The sequence below is a fragment of the Ciconia boyciana genome, chromosome 5 (assembly GCF_034638445.1).
Source record: "Ciconia boyciana chromosome 5, ASM3463844v1, whole genome shotgun sequence".
In the NCBI taxonomy this organism is placed as follows: Eukaryota; Metazoa; Chordata; class Aves; order Ciconiiformes; family Ciconiidae; genus Ciconia; species Ciconia boyciana.
This window is the reverse complement of record NC_132938.1, coordinates 48,557,031-48,582,054: the sequence shown is the minus strand read 5'-3', so window position 1 is coordinate 48,582,054 and position 25,024 is coordinate 48,557,031. Positions and strand designations below refer to the sequence as shown.

At 39.4% G+C, this 25,024-nt stretch overlaps 2 protein-coding genes across 2 annotated transcripts; one reads left to right on the top strand and one right to left on the bottom strand.

The window, feature by feature from the left end:
• Positions 1-516: 516 nt before the first annotated feature.
• On the top strand, positions 517-12,223 carry TDO2 (tryptophan 2,3-dioxygenase). Its single transcript, XM_072862944.1, has 12 exons — positions 517-551; positions 925-1,030; positions 2,176-2,266; positions 3,092-3,162; positions 4,927-5,054; positions 6,728-6,914; positions 8,191-8,298; positions 9,278-9,389; positions 9,514-9,571; positions 10,084-10,163; positions 10,767-10,857; positions 12,070-12,223. Exons 1-12 carry the CDS (start codon positions 517-519, stop codon positions 12,221-12,223), a joined length of 1,221 nt encoding a protein of 406 aa, XP_072719045.1.
• CTSO (cathepsin O) lies at positions 10,990-24,704 on the bottom strand. The gene is made up of 9 exons (XM_072862943.1): positions 24,274-24,704; positions 22,880-22,985; positions 21,603-21,736; positions 20,216-20,383; positions 18,573-18,694; positions 17,183-17,346; positions 16,626-16,718; positions 12,871-14,903; positions 10,990-11,039 (listed from the first exon to the last, which is right to left on the bottom strand). The coding sequence occupies exons 1-8, from the start codon at positions 24,550-24,552 to the stop codon at positions 14,869-14,871; spliced, it is 1,101 nt and encodes a 366-aa protein (XP_072719044.1). The 5' UTR covers positions 24,553-24,704; the 3' UTR covers positions 10,990-11,039; positions 12,871-14,868.
• Between the last annotated feature and the right edge of the window lie 320 nt (positions 24,705-25,024).

Sequence of the window (25,024 nt, the reverse complement as noted above, 5' to 3'; positions counted from 1 at the left end):
TCAGTCTGCCATAGAAATATGTTCTCCTTCCCTCCCCTTTACTTTTCCATATGGTTCATTTTTTAAACTTAAAAGTATCTTGATACAAGGGGCTGCAAGTTAAAAACCTACTTTAATAGTTCCTGAATTGGTTAAATATTGCGCTTTTCTCACACACAGACCTCCCATTGACTTACCCCTTACACCAGCCTCAGTCTCCAAAGAAGCAATGGGAGGAAACCTTGCAGTAAAAAGCACAAAAAGCGTGTGCCATCGGACAACGTAAGTATGTCAGCCCATTTTGACTGAAAAAAAAAACCCTGGAGAGCCAACACCACATGAACTTACTGACCTTTGTGCCGCGACAGTTTCTGTAATTATTGAATAGTGGGGATGGGCTGAGGGCTAAGGAGGAGAATTTGGGGGTTGGCCTAGGCGGTGAGGTGAGGTTACATATAAGGCGGCTGCAGTGGATTTGGGAACGCTAACGGAGTATATTCCCTGGTGCGCAGTGCAGCGAGTTTGGATCTTGGAATCATGAGCGGATGCCCCGTCGCGGGGAACAATTACCTGTGAGTCCCTTGTCCCTGTGTTTTGCTTCATAACGTCAGTTCAAACAATATAATGTTAACGTAAAATATGAAAGCTCAGAGAGGAATTAATGATTATCAACAAATAGACAGCTGTAGCTATCGCTAAAGGAAAAGAGATTGTACAAGGACTTGTCCAAGCACTTGTTATTTGATGAACTAGACGTAATGGTGCCAGCTGTTACTGTGACAAGAGGTATTTCGGGTGTACTGTTTTTCTCAAAAGCCTGCTTTAGTGGTTCAGTTTCTCAAAACAAAGCATTGTTTGAATTGTAGATGCATCTTAGTAAAAAGGCAGGTATATTCATAGTTCTTTAATTAAATAGTTTATATATTTACTTAATTTTCTTCTTAGATTTAATTTTAACAAGCTATCTTTGGAAGATGAAAAAGATGACAAATCACAAGAAGGGATAAATAAAGCCAGCAAAGGTGGACTTGTCTATGGAGACTACCTACAAGTAAGTTTAAGGATTCAATGTTTACTGCTCTGCTCACTCTTAAGACTTGAGCCAGGACCTGTGATTGACACTTCTCCCAGCAGTCAGCCAGTCACTAAGACAGGTCTCCAAGTGCCCTTCGTCTACCTGAGCTCTCCACATGTAGTCACGAGCACAGGTGCCCCTCTCAACTGGGATGGTGCAGGTGGACTGTGGGATGGCTTCTCAAACTGCCAGGAGGCTGGATATTTTGGGGGTTTTGGTAGGGAATTATTTATATTGGTAAACCTAAACTGTAAAGTGGTGCACCACAAAATGCTTTCTTTGGTCTGACAGTCACCACTTGGCAATTTCTCCATGTCAGCAGGCCACGTGCAACTTCCCTGAATTATTGCATGAAAGCCCAGAATATTTGGCTGGAAAAATATATTGCAGAAATCTAAGGGGTGGGATGATGACTATAGCGGACACAAAAAAACCCCCCAACAAACCAAAAAACAAAAAACCGCAACAACTAGAAGTAATTAAGAAATAAGTAAAAATAAAATGCCATAAGTAATAAAAGAATCCAGACTTTTTTTTTTTGGTGACAGAATGAACTGAAGTGAGCGGAATTACTCTGTGCTTGTGAACAGAAGACTGATTTGTTGACATAGTATATGGAATCTTGCAAAGATTTCTTTTAAAACAACTATGATTAGATTGTAGATTTGACTCAGTAAAAAAATTAGTAATGCCAGAACTGAAATAACTAGTACAGCTTCAAATCAGAGCTCTTGTGCAGGTGTTATTGCATGATTACACAGGATTTTACTATAGGAACTCTGTTTCCACAGAACACGTCAGTATAGATATAAGACCTGGAAAACATGCTGGATATTCTGTTTTCTCATTTTTTATAATTAAAAATACCCTTAAAATGATTTTCCAAACTTTATTACTTGAGATACCTATATGATCCATTTTAGGCAATGGGGTTTTTTTTAATTAAAAAGTAAAAGTGACACCTGGGACCATGTAGTCGAACTTCTCATACAACCTGGAATATGAGGCATATGTATATATATTTTAATATTATCCTTAAATATCAGCTCTACACAGTAGGACTACCGTTGCTAATAGCAGAATTGAGAGCTTTACAGAACAGTCTTATCTTTATTTTTAAGCTGAACAAAATATTGAATGCTCAAGAACTTCAGAGTGAGAAGAAAGGAAACAAAATCCACGATGAGCATCTTTTCATTGTGACACATCAAGGTACGGGGTTGAGAGGAGTTCGGTGGTGGTTGAGCAGCATTTTTGCCACAGGGAGTTATTCAGTGCTGAAACACGCAATATACAATTTGGTTTCATTTTAGACACAATCACTACAATTGCTCTGTCTTTTATCTGCATTTATATTTGTATATATCCCTATATCATTTGTAAGGCTGTAGTCAACTCTATGCTTATGAAGCCATAAGTATAACCTTTGGATTTGGTAAACCAAGATTTGGATGGTTCTGTTTCTAGAGAAATTAACGTGGTGAAATTCATTCCCCATCTGAGTAATAGGCTGCTATGCAGTTTATTGTGGGCAAATTTTGTGTGTTGGCTTGTGCCTTCTTTGAAACTTCAATTTTAACCATCTAGAGGCTGTCTAGAAGCCAGCGTACTGGTTAGGTGCTCCCTAACTGGTAATATCCACGTGTTTTGCAGGCACTGGCCTGATGATATTGACAGGAAATATGTAGATGAACAAGGTTGTGAGCAGCTCTGGGGTTAGCATTTATTGGAGTATCAGATCTAGATTTTCTCTTTCCCCCTTTTGTAATGAACATTCTGTACATCAAATACCTGATGTGTAAAACATGCTTTAAAAAAATTTGTTAACATTCTCCATGCTAGATTATTTCATGTAACAGTTTAGGTAAAGGACAGCATACTGTAACAGGTAATTCATTTGAGTATCAGCATCTTTTTATACACCACCAGTGTAAACATAGGCTACTCATTTCAAATCAAAATGTAATAGTTTAACTTCTTCAATGCTATGAAGAAGTAATTTTGAAGTTAATGCTAACAATGCCTTTCTTGTTGTAGCTTATGAACTTTGGTTTAAGCAGATTCTGTGGGAAATGGACTCTGTGCGGGTGATCTTTCAAAACGGCCACGTAAGTTAAAAGCAAATATTAATTTTGGAAAAATGCAGCCCTCTCTTTATCTTGCCTCCTGCCTTCCAGCCCAATATATTTGGGTTTACTAAAGCAACATGTGCTCTTTTTTAAAAACAGCATAAAAAAAAACCCCAATGAAATTTGGCTGAGTGGCTCTTATATCCTGATAGTGCAGACATTTGATCAGCAAACTCTTATTTCCTCCTGAATTCTGCCTTTTGCGTAGATCGCTCTCCAAAACCAATTTCATTGGCCAAAATGCTCTCATACTCTCCTACTAGCACTGGATAACTGCAGAAACTTAACTTGGGAATATTCTACTGCAGGAAAAGCATGCTCAAAGGCAAAACAAAACCAGGGGGCTCACAGGTTCTTTTATGTTGAAAAGTCACTTCTGCCTTTGTTCAGTTTTTTTCAAGTCTACATACTGTATTCTTCCATCCAATATCTGATATATGAAAGGAAAAGTCTTTTCGGTAGTTGTGTATTATTAAATCCAATGGAAAAGCAATAATCAAAATCACAGTGTACAATTGTATGAGAATTTCTGAAAATTACAGCTATAACAGGAATATTTTGAACATCTCTAAACATTTGTCCAAAGCTAAACACCCCTCATAATAATAGATAACAAAGGAAAACTCCTGACTTGATATTACAGCCACAGAAAAAGGCTGACTGCATGTAATTTGAGAAATACCTTGAATAACATCATGAGCATGTATATACAAAGAAAATTTGAAACTAGATCAGACTGAAAGAAGGAACCTTTTTATCATAATGTCCAATGAAAATGTTCTCTGTTGACCTCCACATTCATAATTTTGTTGGCTTTTTAGTTGAACATTATATCAAATTATAACTGATCAAAATCAGTTCTTAAGGAGAATAATTTTTCGTTATTTATTTTTGTGAAAAATGAAACTTTGCTTATAATCAGAATTTGAAATGTCAATGTTAAGGTTAAGTACACAGCCAGGTGATTAAGGAAATGGTTATCATCTTTCATTTTTGTAGTTTGATATTTCCTGGTTGCATGCCCAGGTCTTAGAGAGAAGTTTAATCCCATTGAAACTAATAGGAATTTTAGCAGACTCCTCTGCAGGCAAAGTGCTCAACTTACCCAGAAGAGAGCTTCTGCATTTTCCATTTAATATTTTCTGTTTCCCACCAGATGCAGTCTTCTGTTTTCCTCTGCTTGCTAATGCACATCTCTGATGAACGTCTTTTTAGATGTGCTCTCCTGATGTACCTCTCAGATTGTTCTGCTTCTCAACTTTTAAGTACTTTCCACACCTGCCTTATGACTTGTTCCTTCACAATAATAGAAATGATTGTAGAAGTGATTATAATAGAAAGCATAATATAATTATCATATTATGTCATATATCATTAAAATCACATTGTAATCATTGGAAATGATCATGATATAAATTATTTTGGTCTAGAATTTAATTTCTTATGGTGACTTCTATTTCAGTCAAAAATGTAGAAAAGAAAAGAAAAAATCCTATATATTTGGCCTAGTTGTAATGTAGCATCAGTCAGAGAAAAACAGATTTCAATCTTTGAAAATTATCGTTTCAGTTTTCAGTTAAAAACAGGGCTCTCTATTCAATATGAGATTCTGCTGCTATGGATTTCACGTGGAAAGGACTTGGGAACTATAGTCACGTACAACAGCGAAAAGACCTGAAATAAATAGGTAGAATATAAAGAGAACACCATTCTGTCTGGTTATGATCTTTATTTTTTCTGCAGGTAAGAGATGAGAGGAACATGCTGAAGGTTATTACTCGAATGAACAGAATTTCAATGATTCTGAAATTACTTGTGGAACAGTTCTCCGTTTTGGAAACTATGACTGCATTGGACTTCTTTGATTTCAGGTAAATACTTACTATTCCTCCACAGTAATCCACGAGCTGGTAATTCCCATCCTTAGAACTGATTGTGAATTTTGCGTGTGCCCTGGCAGCTTGCAGTACATGCATCATTCAGCAAGGTGAGAGCATACCTTAGAGAGGCAACCGTGACATTAGAGTGCAAGGGTCAATTAAGAAGGTGAGCGTGAGTGTGAGTCCAGCATGCTCTGCAAAGAAGTACAAGTTAATTGTTGATGTTTATGAGTGGTGCTGCTGAATGGTTTCAAAGTAAAAACAATAGAAACAATAGAAATAGCTCACGGTTCCCTTAACAATTTACTTGAAATTTACCACTGTGCAGCTGCAGCCATATTCTATGGCAAATCATAGAAGTGCCTGGGTGAGAGATGCACTCTCTGTAGATTATCAAGTAGATATTTCAGCTGCCTTGGTTTGCATAGTGTTTCCTTGCTTGATGTTTTCAGTGGGTCTGCAGTGCTGGAGGCTTTAAGTGGCTGAAGGAAGCAAGCTGAAGGAAGCAAAGGCTTCTTCTTTCTCCCCACTAACTTCTGCTCTCCAGTAGCTGCCCAATGTATTGCAATGGGCCGGTGGTTGGTAGCTCTTCTGCCCAGGCTTTCTTTGGGATCCCTTGGTTTGCCTCACATCTCCCATGGCATTTCTATCTCTTCCCTCACTTCAGCTCGGTCCTTCCACTACACTACCATGTGTGACAGCTTCATCCACTGCCTACTTTCCTGTTCTTGTTCTGCTTGTGTCACTGACCCGTCTGACTCGTGACCCCAGTGCCATCCAGCATCCCATCTGCTTCTGCATTGTTTTAGTACCCTTTCCTTTCTGCCTTTTAATGTTCCCTAACTAAAAAGCACATGAAACTACAATTTTGCTTCTCTTGGAAGTTTGAAACTTCTGTATCGTCTAGCATTACACTACAGCAGGGGAAGTCCGTGGGCCAGTCATCTGTTTTGATGCATTCTTGCTTCTGCTTTTCAACAACATACTGTCATTTGATAAGAAAACATGAGATCAGATCACTGATCTGTTTCTGCCAAATCTTATATTTGCAATTCAAAGTACATGACAATTATCTAGCAATGTGGGATTTCAGATTACTTTTATTAATAATTTTTTTTCAGCATGGTTACACGATTTAACTCTGAAAGAATCCCATTAATGAATCCCTCAAACGAAACCCACTAAATGTTTTTCCGAACATTATTCTATTGCATACATAGCAATTATTCTGTATAACAAGCCTATTTAAACTGCATTCATTGGCACTTTAATGATGCCATAGCTTTAATGAGAATAGCTATTTGGGGTGAAGCTGCTTATTCTGTCTGGAAAGGAAATTATATTCACTCACGTTTCCTCCTGTACATCACACATGCAAAGCTGCCATTTTAAAACACAGTACAAACATAGGTGTGTGTATATATCTGTGCATGCACAAACAATATATAGCTAGAAAATCAGAATACGTTATACATACATGGTTGCATTAAAATAGCTTGGTTTTTTTTCTTTTCTTAATTGTAATCATATAAAAAATGCTCAGATATCTATTTGATATTCTTCAAATGTGAAATATGTATTTTTTTATTTTGTTGAGAACCAGAAAACCCCATCATTGTGAAATAATATCCTGTATTTTTGTATCTTTTCTTCTGTTCCCAAAGATACTACCTAAGCCCAGCCTCAGGTTTTCAGAGCCTGCAGTTTCGCTTGCTAGAGAACAAAATTGGTGTTCCCCAAAGTCTGAGAGTCCCCTATAACAGAAGGCATTATCGTGACAACTTCAAAGGACAGGATTATGAACTGCTGCTTAAATCAGAGCAAGAACCAACGCTGCTGCAACTTGTGGAGGTAACAATGTCTGTCTAAGACCTTGCCTCGTTTTCCCCCGTCTCCCAAGAACGTCCTTCATTGGTGTCAGTGACAAATTCTTCTTCCTTGAGAGAAGCAAGCATGCTGGCAATTTCCCAGTCAGTCATGTTTTGTATTCTTACCAAATTTTGTATGAAAGCGAGGTAGTCATTAGTAAACCAATTGATTTTTCGCAGCATTTCCTCTTGTCTGAAAAGTCTGACTGTTAACTAGTAAATTGCATTGTGGAAGTATGAGCTACGAATATAAATGTACTGTTTCATCCGCATTGTTTTTCATGACCATAAACCATTTTCAGAAGAAAACTTTAAAAGTATTTCCACTGTTAGTGATGGCTATTAGAGACATTAAAAAAAAGGAAAGGAAAAATGACAACCCAAAATGGAAAGGAGAAAAGATGTTTAACAGATGTTTCATTATCACTTACCTTGATTTCATGACTTTGTCTCAAAGTTATGAATGACTCATGGTAATTTCTCTAACTCCCTTGTCATTTTCATACACAAAATTAACATTACTTTCTAAAGAACAACACAGTATAAACCTCAATAAAAGCATCCACTTCTTAGCCCTATCCATTTGTCTAAAGACACCTGATACAGAATATATAAGAAATTTCTCTAGCTTTTCTTCATTTGTTAAGACTTCATGCTCTTGTATCTTTCAGATCAGGAGCTAAATTAAGTGATCTCTAAAGGGAGTTTAACCGTAAAGATTCTTAATTTTTTTCCCCTCCCAATTTCATTCCCATTATTAAAAGAAAATCAAAGAGAAAGCTTTGCTAACTGCCAAGTAAATTTGCGTCTTGTATTATCACGTATTTTGGTGTAAGCTAATGACAGACTGCTCGATCAGCATTCAGCCTGTCTGACATGATAAAAATTGATTGTACAAGTAGATGGTTCTGTATCTTCCTTCTGAGACGTATCTTTACAATTGCCCTATGTATGTGGAATCAGATTTTTTCCTGTATCTACAAGGGCATTGGTTTCAAAGATACTCTTAGAATGAGACAGCTTTTGTCTTCCAACACTAGTCATTTAACTTGAAACCTGTGGGTGTGTTTGCACAGCACCATTATGCAGTTATAAATCTTCTACGTGGACATGCTTACTCCAGCAATAAGCACCTCTATGGGATATTAAACCAGAACAAGTGTAGCAGTATAATTTATGTTGCTATAACTTGTAATTCTAGGGTAATGTGCTTGCATTATTAACATTTGAACACATTATTATTATTATCATTATTAAAGGCATGGCTGGAAAGAACTCCAGGACTCAACGCAGAAGGATTTGATTTCTGGGGACAATTTGAAGTGAATGTTTTAAAAGGTCTAGAAGAGGAATTTGCCGTGGTGCAGGTATATAATGTACTCTTGATCTAGCTATAAGTAACGACAGCTGGCAAAATGACATCCTGACATAAATCTGACTTTTGGCCCACTCACAATTTCTCACTCACTTCACTTAATCTTCAGTAGCTTCTGTCTGCAAGAAGCAGAAAAAATTGCAAACTTTTCCAGGAAATCAGAGTAAGTTTGTAATTTGACATCTAAGATGGTTTAAAATATGATACATGGATGATTTTGATTGCAAAAGGAAAGGGATAGTATCAATGGAAAGGCTGAAATTGATTTTACTGAAACTACAACTTCACCTTTAGTTAGTACTTGCGTCTACAGTTCAGAGTAAAACTCCACAAAGTTTGTGCCCATGAGCTGTGAGCATGGAGTGTCACTATAAATGGCCCATTTCTATTTAACAGTATCTTGCAATTTGCTGCTATGTGATCATTTGAATTACACTGGCAAAAAAGCACAAGAAAATCCCCAAATATTGAAGACCTGTACATTTAAGTACATTTTTTAATTGAAAAAAACACCGAAGCATAAGAATTAATCAGTTTCCTGAGAATATCTGTTTACAACTTTCTAACTTATCTAAACTTCTTTATTTACAATTTTCTTATCCATAGATGTGCAAGGATGTCTTCTTTTTGCCTTGGGAAAAAAAAAATCAGACTTCAAACAAATGAAGATTAAGTGTTTTAAGGCCTCTAGACCTAAAGAAAAGCGATAAGCTGCCAGTTTGTTTGAACATTCATTCACCTGAATTATGTTGACAGCTATTTAATTGTACATTTTGTGGTAATTGCATTTTTTAAAGGACAGTGACTCAGTGACTCATCTACCTTGTTTGAAAATACAGTTCTTACATTTAAGATGTAAACTTGCAGAGTATTCATGATGAAAACAGAAGTTACATCATGGGTCATTCAAGCGCTTAATTTTCCCTATTGAATTCTAAAGCCTGTTTTTGTTTTTGTTTTAAATATCAAAGGCCAAACCAGAATCAGAAGAAAAAGATGACTTATTATCTGAATTCCAAAAACAGAAAGATGTATTACTTTCATTATTTGATGAAAAACGCCATGAACACCTGCTCAGTAAAGGTAGATTGTATTAATATATGTCAATATGCACTTTTTATTTTTTATACATGATACATATAATCATGTAATAGCATTAAATTTGCAGGAGCATCAGTAACAAACTAAGGACACTTGTATTTTGCAGGAGAAAGACGACTGTCTTACAAAGCACTGAAGGGTGCCTTAATGATCTACTTCTACAGGTAACATTAGAAGATGTATCTTTAATGCTTACTGGCAGGAGGAGAGGTGAAGGTTAAGGACAGCAGCACAGATTGGAACAGGCCTTGGAAAGTAATCTAGTCCAACTGTCCATGAAAACCTAGATTAGTTAGATCCAACTCGAAGGTCAGATTGGGCTGCTCATGGCTGTGTCCAGTTGAGTTTTGAGTATCTTCAAGGATGGAGATTACACAGCCTCTCCGGGCAGCCGCTTTGTGTCTGACCAGACGCTGCTCCTCAGACTGAAACTAGCAAATGCCTTGTTCAAACTGTTCTACGAAGTGTCCTAGAAAGATTTAGAGTATTTTTCCAAGTATGAGGGAAAAGACAGATCGAGACTTACATGGCAGAAGCATTTGTTAGAATATCTACTGACATTTCAATACCAATTTAGGAAAAATATACATTGACACTGTTATGCATTGGTGAAGCAATACTTTGAAAAATACAGCTATCATAAGAGGTCTCACTGTCTTCTCTTTCATTTTCCAAGGGAGGAGCCTCGTTTTCAGGTTCCCTTTCAGCTTCTTACCTCCCTTATGGATATCGATGTGCTCATGACCAAATGGAGATGTGAGTTTCACTTTTTGACTGTGACACTCCCTCGCTGAGATGCAAGTAAACTGTTCTGTTTCACACTCTTCTAGACAAGTTATACCCAGAGTTTTAGAATTGAGTTTCTGAGTTCATCCTTTAGGAATGACTTTTTTTTGGTCTGTACTTTGGCCAAGAGGAAAGATGAACAGCTTCTTCCGTGATCACTAGATACATAGGTATAGCTATCACTTCTATGACATGCTTTAAGTTAGGTGAACAATTTTATTTAAAGGACAGGTATATACTTTCCAATGTCTGCCAAAATGTCATCCTGACAACTCTTCGTATGCAAACATTCCTTTTGCTCCTTCCCTATTTAGACATCCATAAATTGAATGTATTAATTCTGTATTAACAGAGCATAATAATTAGTGTATTCATTCTGTATGAACAATAATTTTATATTAGTTGACTGAAGAGTGGCATAATTAACTCCTGCATTGCTGAAGACCTAGTAGTTCTGTTTCTATGTAAACATCTTCGTATGATCTTTCATATTTCACTGATGCACTTTGATGTGACCCTTTCGTTGTGTCTTAACACTGAAGATATGCCACATCCTTCTTTTGTATTACTCAGATAACCACGTCTGCATGGTGCATAGAATGATTGGCAGCAAGGCTGGCACTGGAGGCTCATCAGGCTACCAGTATTTGCGTTCCACAGTGAGGTAAGAATAACATTTCCCCCATTACCTGCAATAATGCAGTTTGTAGACACCGTACTGCCAGGAGACAGATTTCAGATGGCTCACTGGAGGCTAGAGGGCTGTTGTTTCTCTTTTGGGACTCCTGCATTTCCTCCTGGCTGTTGAACATTTACTTATCAGGTTGACGTATATAAAATCCAAGCCTTTTGGGGCAAAAAGAACTCCTTTTGGTCACTCATGCAGTGCCATTTGTAATTCTCAGTCAAGGGATCTAGGTGTTACTGTAATAGCAATAATATTAATCCTGCATTGTTTAGTTTATGTGCAAGCTAGCCCAAGTTAATGAGGTGATACAGGCTGGAAGTGAGTCCCGTGTACTGTGCAACCGATGACAGTTTCTTTATTCCTTTGCATGATCTCTAATCGTATAACCTAAGGTACTTCCATTCAGGATTGAATATATACTTAAAGGTGATAGCAATTAATACTCTCAAGCTGTGCAAGCAACAATTAGAAATGTGTTTCCTTCTGCTGGATGAAGAAGAAAAGGAATTTAAAAGGGATGGTGGGAGCCTGAGCACAGAACTCTCTGAATGGGTAGAACTTTTTTTTACACCAAATTTGAGGATTCAGCTAGTTAGACAATTCAAGCTTTTTAGCTGCAGCTATGTCCTGACAGTCCTGAACCACATGATGTCAAAAAGCACAAGGATATTTAAAACGTCTTCTAAGAGGATGTTCCTTGAGGTTTGTTTTCAAAGAGAAACGTATGTAGCTGGTAGCTGCCATGTATGGCTGTGGGCAACAATTCCCATCACAGCCATCGTAACAGAGGGTGGAACAGAAAGCAGATGGTTAGACTGAATTAGATTAAAGGTTCACTCTTTTCAGCAAGCCTCCTCACTCTTCCTTAATTTCAGGTTAACATTCTTCCTAGATAAATTCTACTTCCAATCTACCACAAGAGTGGAGGTCTGGAGATTATAGCCTGCATACTCTGCATTTTCAGAAGAAAGATGTGACTACAGGAACCATATTTTCTTTTTAAGTCTAATCTGCTATGCCCTAGAAACAGTTAGGATTGGATTCTTACTCTAGAATATTCAGGAGGAGGGTTAGTGCAGGAACCTTACTAAATAAGTAAAAAGAGATGGAATGATTCCTGAGGATTTTGAAATTATGGCCTTCTATGCCAATATAGCAGTATTAATTGTTCCCAATTGTCTTTTTCAGTGACAGATACAAAGTGTTTGTGGATTTGTTCAATCTTTCAACGTTTCTAGTGCCAAGACACTGGATACCAAAGATGAACCCAACCATTCATAAATTCCTTTATATGGCAGAATACTGCGACAGCTCCTACTTTAGCAGTGACGACTCCGACTAGCCTGCCTTTCTAGACTGGTTGCTGTAAAGAACTTCAGGACTTTCACCTCGAGTGGTGCTATCCCTCAAATATAACAGCTATTCTCATGCAGTGTGGGCGTGTAAATATGTATTTATGTATGACAGCTATGTGAATAGTATAATCGGTTTATGGAAGAAGCTTAATTGTTTGTAGAAAAAATAATCTGTATTGAGTTAGCCTATATTAAGACTAAAATGATACTCCAGTTCAGCTCAATGACCACATTAACTCTTAGTTGGCTTCTTAAAACCTCCACCTAGAGAAAGGGAGGAAATGATACAGGATTATCATGATCATGTCTTATTTGTACATACTTTTTTATTTGTTTGGTTGGCTAATGGCTGTTAGTAATTTACTTCTTCTAGTTGGGGATGTAACTAGTCTCATCACCTTCAGAAGAACATTAGTTTCTGAGCTCTAGTGGAATTTCAAATGGAATTTTGGGTTAAGTTTCAAAAGCCAGATCTAAAAAAATATTAAGTCCTGAATCTATAGACACCCAAGCCTCTTGAACTTTCACATACATCAGGAATAATGTTGCTATCTATGTGTTGTTACACATGAATGTAAATCCCTTCAGTAGAAATACTTACCGTTAAGAATAGCAGATACAAATAAGTACTTACTTTGCACTTCAAATAAAGCAGTATTAAAGCTCTTCTTTTGTTGACTTCTAAAGCAAGCATAAAGTTCAAACAACATTATGGCAGGCATTTAAAGTGTTTTTTATTCAAAATATCATTGAAATAAGAATAAAATTGATATATAATAAAAGCAAGGCAAATTTGGCCATAGAATATTGATAAAGCTGCGTCGCCTTCTCATTAGATGGGCTCTTGTCTTTTTAAATGCTTCCCTTGGAAATACACATATGCTGTAGGCCTAAATTTCTGCTGAGTTGCTCTGTATCTTAGCGCTTTAGGTACTTATGCCTGCTAGTACCATCTCAAAAACACCGGTGGAATGTCTGTGTTTGATACTACTATAACAACATTACTCTTATCAATGCCAATTAGGAACTTTGGCTATCATTTTCCAGTTATGAAAGTGTGCTATTTGTTGTTTGTAAACTGCTAAGGGAAGGCCACACTACAGAAGACTGTAAGACTACAGAAGATTTCCCCTTTTGTTAATCTGAAGTTTTCAGCCAGTGAATTCAGTAAGTAGCAGAACCTGAAATAGTGAAACGTAGCACTTGGTCTTCCTTTCATTAAAAATATTAACACTTAGAAATAGAAGGACTAAAATGGCAATACTTACAATAGACTGCAGACTTACAATGATTGCATTTGTCATAAAAAGATAATAATACACTGATCTGTTAACATGGTATAGTAATTGAGTGCAAAAATTACAGAACTGCTTCAATACTTTTCATAGTAGTGTTTCATAAAAGATTACAGGTAAAGCATTCCAGATGAAAGATTTGGAGCATTTTAGAATTACATGTTTGGTTGTGAATTCTGGTTACATTTGCCTGCAAGTGCAGTTTTACAGGTCAGCAAAGTTGGAACCACCTTTTGATTCCCAGCAAGTCCCACCTACGAATTCAATTAATGTATGGAAATTTAACATCCACTCTATTTGGAGTACTCTGTAATTGCTGACTTTCTAAAGGTGGCAAATACATATTAACAACCCACACCCTCACAATTTTTTTCTATAAGTAAGTTAAGGTTTTTAATTTCTGCTTTTCAGCTGGCTTCACTGTTAGTTGTGAAGTAGAAAGAGAAAGCGCGGAACTGACACAGCTCTCAAACCACGGAAAGGCAAACACATACATCCTGCCAGGACACAGGATGTTAAACCACTAGAACTGCCTCAGTTTGTCTACATACAGTTACTTCTTACTTTTCCATCCATCTAACAAATTAATCCAGAAGACTGTGATATTCCAGGCACTTTCCAAAACACACTCCCTGCGCTGAAGAGCTCTGAAGTTATATTTACCCAATAAAGTTCTGAAGACTGAAATTGAAGGACTGCAGCACTTCAGAGACAGTGGGTGCTCAGGAAACAACTTTGACTCTCCATTTCCCTCTTTTATTATTCTAGCTGTAGAGAAAAAGGAGGATTTCACAAAAAGGAGGAAGACAAAATGTGTGTGTCTGTCAGAGGTGCTAGAGATGTCAAGACAGGTATCAAAGCAAAACAGAGAGAATATTTTCTTCCAACTGCCCTTCCTCCCCACCCAATAAAAGCAGAACTAATCATGGCGGTTCTTATATTCTAAGCATTTTGATTATGTTCTGTCATACTATTGATTATTTGATCCCAATTCTTTATCATTTTTCATCACTTCTTTCCTTGTAAGATTTTTTTATGGAGTAGTATTCAACACCTGGATAGAGTTCACATTCACAGTTTCAGTCCATCTTTGTAACTTCTTTTTGCATACTCTGCTGTTGATTCCGAGTCTTCTTATTTCACTAGAGATTTGATACGCAACACACTTTCCAAATAAAAACACTTAAACTCCAGCCAACCCATTTCTGTACTGCCCAAAAGCAGGAATTGCCCTTACAGTCATCTCTTATTTTAGAAAATGTTGCTTTGAAGTAAATCTTCACATAAAGCATGTGCCAAACTATTATCCAAATGATAATTGTGATCTTTGGCCAGCATCAAACAAATACTGATGAAACTGTATCTGCTATACCTACAAAGGAAACAAAAAATTATTTTTAATAAATACTGGAAGTGGAGACTTGCCAGAAATAAGTTCCCAGAATTCACATTCATATAATGCCCTCTTTCCTCCATGCCGTGACAGTAGGTGAACTGCTGGGGTTGGGTGGGGGGGCAGGGAATCAGCTGCAACCCTTTTATTTCTTCATTGCCCGACACTATTTATAGCTGTGCTCTACACTCCTCCCTCCTCTGCTTTCATGTTCAAAACTGTAGATCCTTTGAGGATTCAGCATTGGTCCAATCTGGGTGCTGAAAAGCAATTTAAACCTTGATATCCTCTTCCCTTTTAATCATATTAATTAGCAAGGGATAGACAATATGAAGCTATGTAGCTTTGAAAGCTCACAAAGAGACTAGAGATCACAAATTCCATTACAAGACACATTTTTGCACACTCATACACACACAAACGCAGAGCAAACTAGGCTTTTGTTCATGCTCAGTTCTTTTTGCATTGTCGTACTCCTTCCAGCACTAAAAGCAAAGTCTGACCACAGCCTGTGAAGGTATCAAAGGGTGATGGCTGTTATACCCTCAAAAGTGGTGTCGGAGCACCTCTAAATCAGAAGACAACACCAGTGGGGGAAACAGAGCAACTACTGGCCTTTGCTGGATTGTTCTTGTGCGACACGCTACAGAAAATGGGAAAGATCCTGCTTTTTGAGAGAATGGATTTTGAAAATAACACAGCTGTTCTTCCTGACAACTTGTACAATTGACTTGCTTTAATTATCACTACTTCTAAATTTCTCTTTCCAAATAGTTTGTTTACACAACATCAAGAAGAAGAAAAGTTTCAGCAACATGGAAAAGCTATGATTGGATACATTGTCCTGATCTTTATTGAGTGCAGGCAAACTGAATATTATCTATTCCTGTTTGCAGATTATTTACATCATCTAACACCTTTTACAATGACTGTGAGAGCTACTGTGAAACATACATGGAAGGGAAAGCCAACAGGAGACCTACGGTGTTAACCTAACAGACAAAAATTTAATGGACACACAGGACTTACTATCTAGTAGTCCAATCCCAGCAATTGGGCTCAGCAATCTTTGCTGGTAAACAGGACCTTCACCTGCCTTACCCCCATATCCAGCAACTCAGAAGAAACTGGGTATTTAACATGACAAAACCCCCTCAAACACCAAGAAAAATCTCATGTAAATGGTAAGAGGGCGGGAGATGGAACTATCAATAAAAATAAACACCTCTGTCCTACAAGAAAAGTCACAAGCAGGGTACACAATTCCCAAGCACAGGCAGATCCACGTTCCATATTTGTTTGCTAAACTGAGCCCAGAGATAATTGCGTCCACCAGACAAGGACAGCAGCTGTTTTACCTACACCGAGTATAGCGATGGCACGAACCTAGAGCCATGATACATGAATGTATACTTTACAATGCCATTACTCCTACGTGGTAAGGTACAATAGCACTTTGCTTGTTATGCCTTATATAGCTTTACCTTTGCATGGTGTTTTTTCGATCGTTCAACTATATGGCTTGGTTGAACTAGCCACCACTTTATTTATTTTTCCACCTGGACTCATCTAATGTCTTTTAAAACATAGCAATGATTTTTATTTCCTCTCTGAGGATCCCATTATACCTCTTTACTTACATGGAGAAACGTACCCCAGCATGTGGCCTTTACCACTTTAATTATTTTTTGTCAGACTTACCACAGATATTGCCGCCTATCTTCACATGAACGTAGCCGTCTATTCCCCATGTAGACCCCCAAGAGTTCTGTACAATCCAGTAAGGGATACTACCTGGAAGAGACATTTTTGTAAACATGAGACAACATGAGATGTGGGAAGCATAAAAAGCTTCCAACACTCTACAGAGTTAATTACCATTTTAATATCTCATAGTTTATGAGGGTTTGATGATATAGTACAGTGAAACCTACTGCTGTTCACATAGAGGACAGAGCTAATAATAGTGCAGTGTTGAACAGTCTGGCTATATCCTCTGCTAGCATAAAGACACATATAGCCGTGTTGGTGACTTTACAAGGACATGAAGCCCCACAGAACTGAAGGAGCACAGAGAAGAAGAGTATTTCTCCTGGGATCAGACTGCGCTTCCAGAACTGATGTGACACCAAACCAAACAGCTCTCAACAGAACACCCAGTTCTGGATTTTAATCACCTGCCCCACAGGAGGCAAGTTGCAAGTAAGAGAAAAAAACACAAAACCTACTGGGTTGAAGTTCAGTTGATGGAAACGCACCTGTTCTGTCAAAACCAGTGATTAGAACAGCATGATTTGCTCTTCCACTGGAGCAGTGATACTGTATGATCCCACCAAGATAATCCTGCCAGCTAACCGCATCTACTGTTACTGCCAAAGGGCCCCAGTTAACAAGCATCCTCATCATTTCTTCTTCCTGACCGCTGTGAAAGAAGTGAGTGATAATGCCGAGTGACTTAAGTTAGCACACTAAAGCAATTTCAGAGGTGGTAATCTACTTGTTAAGTATAATTTAAAAATCAAATAATTCAGCTGTTTCCTGTGAGTTCTACACACCACGTAACATACATCAATAAATATGTATTTCATATACTACAACACAGTAATACAAATATAGGGCACCCAGACTATGGGAAAGGTTCAGATCCAAAGATATGATGCTCCTAAAAAGAAGTAGGTTTCCGGGTTAAGTCAGTGGGCAATGGTGAGCACTATGTGCCTTTTATACATCACTCTTAATTAAAAACCACCTTTGGACAAACCATTAATCTATATTATTATTTCCCATTAGTTTTTCAAACATGTAAAAGTACCTCTTATATCATAAATAATAATACACTAAAATATGTACCTCAAACATATCAAAACACAGGACACTAGCGCTATTGGACATTACCATTAACATCCTCATACAGTTTTACTTATGTAATATACTGGAACAGAAGTCTTTTTCACTGCATGGTATGTGCAATAACTAAATTTAGCAAATATAGACTGGCAAAGCTATAATTGATTTTAGTTACTTATATCTGGTAATAATTCAATCCCTAGTCAAAATTATATTTCTTGTCTTGAAGTTCAGTATGCAGCTGCATTGTACTGATAAAAATTAGAAACAAACTTTCTTAGTACAGAAACCTAAAATGCTATCAGTTGTCTTTACAAAATTCAGTTGACAACACTGTTTGCTAAGTCATGGACTGAAGGAGGATGTGAGTGGGGATGTAAATGGATGAATACTGAAGTAACTGAATACTTCCTAAATTTTTCAACAAATTCCAATTATTATTGGTAGGATTTACCATTTCTGATACTTAAGCAGCGTAATGTTCACTTAGCATATATTTAAAATTGTAACTGACTCAATGTTCCAATTTAAACACAGCCAACTGAAAAGACCTAAAGACACTGACTTAAGCTTTCTAATTTGAACAAGCTTAGGGACGGTAGGGTTGAGTGGATTCATTGTGGCAAGCCATAACGCTAAAAAATGTTACGTATTAATTCTTATCCAGTACACAGCTACAGAACTGATGCAATCAACCTCATAACCTTTGGCTGGTCAATGCACTATTGCCTCTAGCTTACTCCACAGTTAGTGAACACAGAAGGAAAAGTACAGCAAATAAAAAGAATCAATAGTAGCTACCTGAAGTCATATGCAGCAAATCCTGTTATTGAAACTCCAAAATCTGAGCGACCAAAATAATGGCACAGTCCTGTCTGAGCTTTAAAAGTGTATTCTGAATCCCTCACAAGTTTTACTTTTGTCTGCAAGAAGATAAATGAATGAGAATGTAATGCATTTGACTTTAACACTATGCAGATCAAAACAGACATCGAAACTGACCACAGAACCCACTCAAAATTCAGTGTGTTCTTGGTGAGATTAGAAATAAGAATGTCATGTTGGGAAATAAGGTATTTACTATCTCTAGTTTCCGTGTTCACAGAGAGTGCTTCAGAAGGGATTCAGAAGTGTTTAAATAATGAAAAAAATTTAAAAGGTATCTCTGGTTTAAACTAGCCTCATGAGCAATCTCATCAATTTAAAGACAGAGACTATGCATTCATTTAATAAATGACCATTAATTCTCTTCAAATGACAACCACACACAAAATTATCCTCTCCTTGGGACAGTTCAAGAACCACAGATATCCCAAGAACAGTTCTATAAAATATTGAAACTAAGTCCAATTCTGCTATTAGCATCAAATCCTCATGCCAGTATATAATGTATTATATTGGCTGCCACAGTTTAAAGTCCAGCTACAAAGGTATTGCATCAACCTTTTGTACTTTTCTTGTATTTTGCAGTACAGCATGTTTATGACAGTGTCTTCTCCAGTCTAATTCATTTGTAGTCTCTCTGTTGCCACGCAAGAGGGAATTTTGCTTCAGAGGAATCCAGATGAATAGCCCCTGTCTTTCTTGAAATGCAAACTTAAACAAGTTATCTAGACTGTTATTATCCGGGGTAGAATTACAGACTTCCTTAAAAAGGGCAATCGGCTTTTTTTTTTAAACTTCAAAAAAATAAGAGATTCTTTTTATTTTCCTATAACTCAAACTGTTGTCCTAGAGAATACTTTTTATTTCAAAGATATTAAAATGTTTCTGCTTACATATATCATTAACACACATTTTGCATTTTTCATGAATGAAATGTGTTAGCTACAACTGACGTAGAATTTCTTTTTGAAACTATGTCTGCATTTTCATTGTTTTGAGTTGCAAGTGAAACAAAGGTAAATGCATTCAATTTTGTTCTGAGGTTCTCCACACTCCTGCATGATTTTACAGTGTTTGCAACAGAAACCGCAGAAATTCGAAAGCCGAAAATCTCAGCATCCCTCCTCTTCCCCAGATGCTGGTGCCTAAACTGGACACTCAAGTCCATAAAATGACATGTGGATAAATGGCTCCTTCTACACTGGCACTGTATGTCTGCAGTTCCCACTGATTTCAGTGGAAATACTGTAGCTTTCAAGAAACACTTTTCAACCCTTATGGGTTTATTTGTTACATTCACAAGAACATATATAGACTATAAAATTCGAATCAAGTTTCAATTCTGCTTGAACAAACTCTCTCTTGATTCCAGACTAAATAAATATGCATACATACACACACACACGTGTATATGCATATATACATACATATACACACACACATTAAAAAAAAAAAATCAGACGAGCTCTACACTCCACCTTCCCCATCACTTTTTTGCAGTAAAAAAGAATGTTAATATGAAAGCTAAGGAAGGGTTCGAGATTTATGAAGTTTCAAACCTGGTTCAGCCAGCTCAAAGCACTAACAGTGGATCCCCCGCTGCAGCCGTAATTATTGTATGAACAGTCAATAACCTGCTGTACACTGAGTTCTTCCAGGTTGTTTCCTTTAATTGCATAGGCAGACTCTATACCACCTACAACACTGAAAGCCCAGCAGCCTCCACACTGGTACAAAGAGAAGGGAAACAGGGGAGAAAGAAAAAGTCAGCTTTGTTTTTGAAGCCTGATACGAAAAGAAAAAAAGTCAAAAGGGTCTTCTAGTGCTCTTCATTTACTACATCATCCTTGAGCTTCATTTTTAAGTCAATAATAAAGAAATCCAATCAGCCATTTAAAATAGTGAACTGTTTTTTTCCCCTGTACTGGTCTCTGAAAGCTACAAATGCATTATGGATTTCTTATTTTAAGGATTCCTGCAGTGTGGTTGTCTTATTTTAAGGATTCCTTCCTGATTCATTTTTGCCCTTTAAGATAAGTCTGAGGATGCTTTTTACTGTGAAATATCTATTTTCTTAAAGAAGGATTGGGGCTCAGGTTGAAATTATTTTTTAACCACATTAGTAAGTTTTTGAAAAGGATGCACTTAAGGACACAGTCTACAACTTTCTACAGTCTGAAGAATTTTATAGAAATACATTAGATTACAGTTTAAGAAACAGTAAACTGAAATTAAACGTAATAGAAAAGTTCTTAGACAGTAACAGAATCTATACTGTAGTTCTAGGCTTTTTAAACTGTGGCATTTAAAATAGGAAGCAGAATTTATTCCTAGGCAAGGTCAAGGCTACAGTATGTGAAGATCAGAAAGGAAAGACATTGGGGATTTAACAGCTTGTTTGTTTCTTACCAGTGACCATAACCACTTTGGGATAAACTGTAATCACGTGGGGTCTGGTTATCCTCCTATCATGAATGCATCCCTTGGGGTGTTCAATGGTAAAGATATGGGTGTTGACCAGCCAAGGGTATTCGATCACGAGAGAAAACAACAGCAAAGATCTACACCCAACCAGGTGAAATGGGAGGATGAGGTCACGTACTGAACTTACCTCAGCCTCTTCAGAAAAATACAAAAATACACATGGGGCAAAGTATTTGCAGATTTAGTTAACTAGATTTAAAAAATCTATTACACACAGTTTACATTTGTGCAATTTCTAAATGCACAACTTTTACATCTCATGCTTTTAAGTCTAATCCCACTTTGCATAAAGTGCTATGTAACTTTGCATATGTTCAACCAGCCATACTTGTGCCAGCGCTCCAAGGAGTCTTGAGGCAGTGCTGGTCCCTTCCAAAACCTTCACTGTGCTTTACGACGTACCTGCTGGAACTGTCTCTGAGCAGTGCTTGAGAACCAGGAAAGGAAAACACCAGGACTTACTGTTTGCTGATTTCTCACTTCTGCAATGACTTTCTTGTCCCTCCAGTCAAACTTCTTTGGCAAAGGTTTTTCCTTTCCCTTTGGCACTTTTATGTATCTGGGAAGTTTGTGAGGTATGCTTCTTAAGTAAATAGCTAAACACAGAATACAAACATCTATAAATCTACTAACTAAAAAAAACCCCACAAACAACTGTTTTACTAGAAGCCATAGAGGTAACTTTGACCTGTAGTTACAATCATGAGATTACATCTCATTCTCAAATCCATAGAAAATTAATGTATTTTAAAATAATCATTATACTCCAGAATGAATGTAAACATTTCTACAGTTCTAGAAAGAAGAGAAACATTCCATGTAGGGAATGTGGGTACAAAACGTGAAGATTTACTAAAGCTGATCAATAGCCATTCCATAAAACAAGTTTTATTTGAAAATTTTCACAACATTTTACTTACTGGAAAAATATTACTTTATTTTAGTCAGGTAAACAGGCAAAAATAAGAGGAGAATAATGTAAGGATTCTGAAACACATGCAAATTGCTAGTTTTTCACTAAAAAAAGCTGCTTAATTATTTAAAATTAAAAAAGGTGTGAAATCCCCCAATAAATAGAACATGTAACAGCAGACTTGAACAGCAAGAAGGGAAGATCAGGTTAGGTATCAGACAAATTTTCTTAGTAAAAAAATTAAGCATGTCATATTGCTCCTGAAAGTCACAGGTATCATTGTACAGCCATGAACCTCCAAGCATTGTTTGGATTGCAGTCAATTTTGTCTTGGGGTAGGCAATGGGAACTTGGACTACTCAAGAACCTTGTGTATTTTCCAATCTTAAAACTGTTGCAACTGAAGAAGGCTTTAAGGCCCAGTGAGAAGGGAGACGGAAGGCAAAGAAGGGAGACGGAAGGCAAAGAAGGGAGATGGAAGGCAAAGAAGGGAGACGGAAGGCAAAGAAGGGAGACGGAAGGCAAAGAAGGGAGACGGAAGGCAAAGAAGGGAGACGGAAGGCAAAGAAGGGAGACGGAAGGCAAAGAAGGGAGGAACAGTCTGTATACTGAATCATATTCAGGCTCTGGGCAATTCAACCTTGCAAGACTAGAGAAACATGAAGAGGACTGTTGTACCCTTCAGAAGTACTTACAGTTTGGTATCAGACATTGTAAACTAGCTGACTATCAGCACTGGGAGAATCTGTAAATGTGAAAGACACAAGTTTCTGGGAAAGAATTAAAAAATAACAGAAAAGGCATTAGCAGCAGCCAGAAAATGTACCTTTGAACTCCTCAGGAAACAGGTGAGAAAACTGATTTATTCCATAGAAAGCAGTCGTATTATCTTTTGATGACGAATTCAGTAATCTAATTCTTTTACCGCTTTCCTGAAGGAAAAAACAACATATACTGTGGACATTATTAAGTTAGCAATAGTGACAAAACCATAAGAGCAGAAAAAGAAAAGGTTAGCAACAGTAAACATGAACTTAGATAACAAGATAAGTGTTCACCTCACATCACTTCAGATTCATCGTTTCAAACCAATATGAAAGCCATTAGACTAATTTCAACTCCAGGAAAGATACCAAAAAAGCATTTGTTAAGTGCATAGAGGGTAAAAAAATTTATATAAGACAGACAAAACAAGCAAGTTGAGAACAAATTGTGTCAAACTCATCTGATGCCCTTCTTTGACAGCACAACAAACCTTGTGGTTCAGAGATACGTAAAAATGTCTTCAGATAAGAGTTAACCCTGTCTTGCTTTACGTCCTTATAAAGCAAAAGAACAGTGTAATGGCCTAAAACCATTAAAAACTCTAAACTTTTAAATTATGAGGAATCCTAGATCTCTGAAAAACTTGTTTCTGACCTACGAAAGCAAGACAATCTGACACCCCCCTCCCCAACTTCTGCTGACAAAGCTCAACATGACATAGGAAAAACGCCACCTTCTGCGCTGATGAAGACTTCGTCACCCCCCCTCAGCAGAAGACCTCCGCTGGCGCACGCTGGGTTGCCAGGCAAGGGAGGGACACGCGGCACCATCACCTGCGGTCCCGCCGCCGCAGGCAGCCACCAACGCCGCTCGGGGCCAGCAGCAGGCCGGGCTGGCACCGCACTCCCGGCGCGGGCCCTCAGCCCCGGTAACCACCGCGCTGCCCCCTTAGGCTGACACCCGCCCGGCCCCTCCGGCCCCCCTCGTCAGGGACGGCGCGGAAAGGGGGGCACCACAGCGGGCAGGGGCGCGCCGCCCTGCCCCGCTTTCCCGGTCGCCCCATTCCCCTGGGCAACTGCTCCGGCAGGAACCCCTGTACCGCCGCAGACGTGAGGCACGGGACGGGTGCAACCGCTTCCCGCCGCGCCGGGCGGCCAGCACGGGGTCCGAGGCTCCTCGGGCCGAGGCTGACACCTGGCGTCAGAAACGGGAAGGGGACAAAAGCAGCGACACCCCAACCCCAGCAACCTGAGGGGACGCCGAGCAGGCAGGGCCGAGGAAAACGAAACGGCAAGCATGCCGGAGCGGGTTTCGGTACTGCGGGCTGCAGAGCTCCGCCGTGCCACCTCCCTCCGCCTCGCACCCTCCAGTCGCCGAGGCAGACTGAACAGCGCGGCGGCAGCACCCCGCTGTGTAGCGGGGATCGCGAGTGTACGTGCGGGCAAGGACACCTACCCGGAAGGCCGCCGCCGCCGCTTCTTTCTCCCGGCCGCCTCCGTCCCACGGACGGCGGCCCGGACCACCGCCGCCGCCGCCCTCCTCCCCAGGCCGGGTGCCTGCAGGCGCCAGGAGGGCGGCGCTGCCCGCCCGCAGCAGGCAGCAGAGAAGCGCCAGCGCCAGCACCCCCATGGACCGCCCGCGGCGAGCCACGGCTCGCCCCATGCCGCGCCGGGCAGCGGGGCCCGCTCCCCGCCGGCTACCCAGCAGCCGCCCCTCCCCCGGCGGCCATGCCATGGCGGGGCGGGGCCTGGGGGGCGCCGGCCCACCCCGCGGAGCCTGCGGGCCGGGCTGGTTTCGCGGGGGAGAGGGGGCTGAAAGCTCCTTGCTTTCCAGCCTCTGCCCGGAGGCAGCCCCCCGCTTCCTCCTGCAGCGGGCCTGGGGGCAGGCGGGCGCGGGGGCCGGCACCCGCTGGGCTGTCCCCGCCGGGCAGGGCGGGGCACGAAATGGTGGGCGCCCGGCAGTAGCGCTCCCGCACCGCCCGCCGGGGCCCGGCCGTGCTCCCGCCGGCGGGGACGTGGGGGCTGCTGGTGGCTCCGGGTGTCCTGCCGCCGCTTCTGCTGTGTTTGGGGGTGCCCGGCAGCGCCTGGCAAAAGCCCGTGTTTCAAGCGGTGTTTTTCCGTGTGGGAGATGCACCGCGGGGCTGCAAACGAGGGGAGAAGCAGTGCTGAGCGTGCAGTTAACTACGAGGTTAAAAGTTAATGCCAAG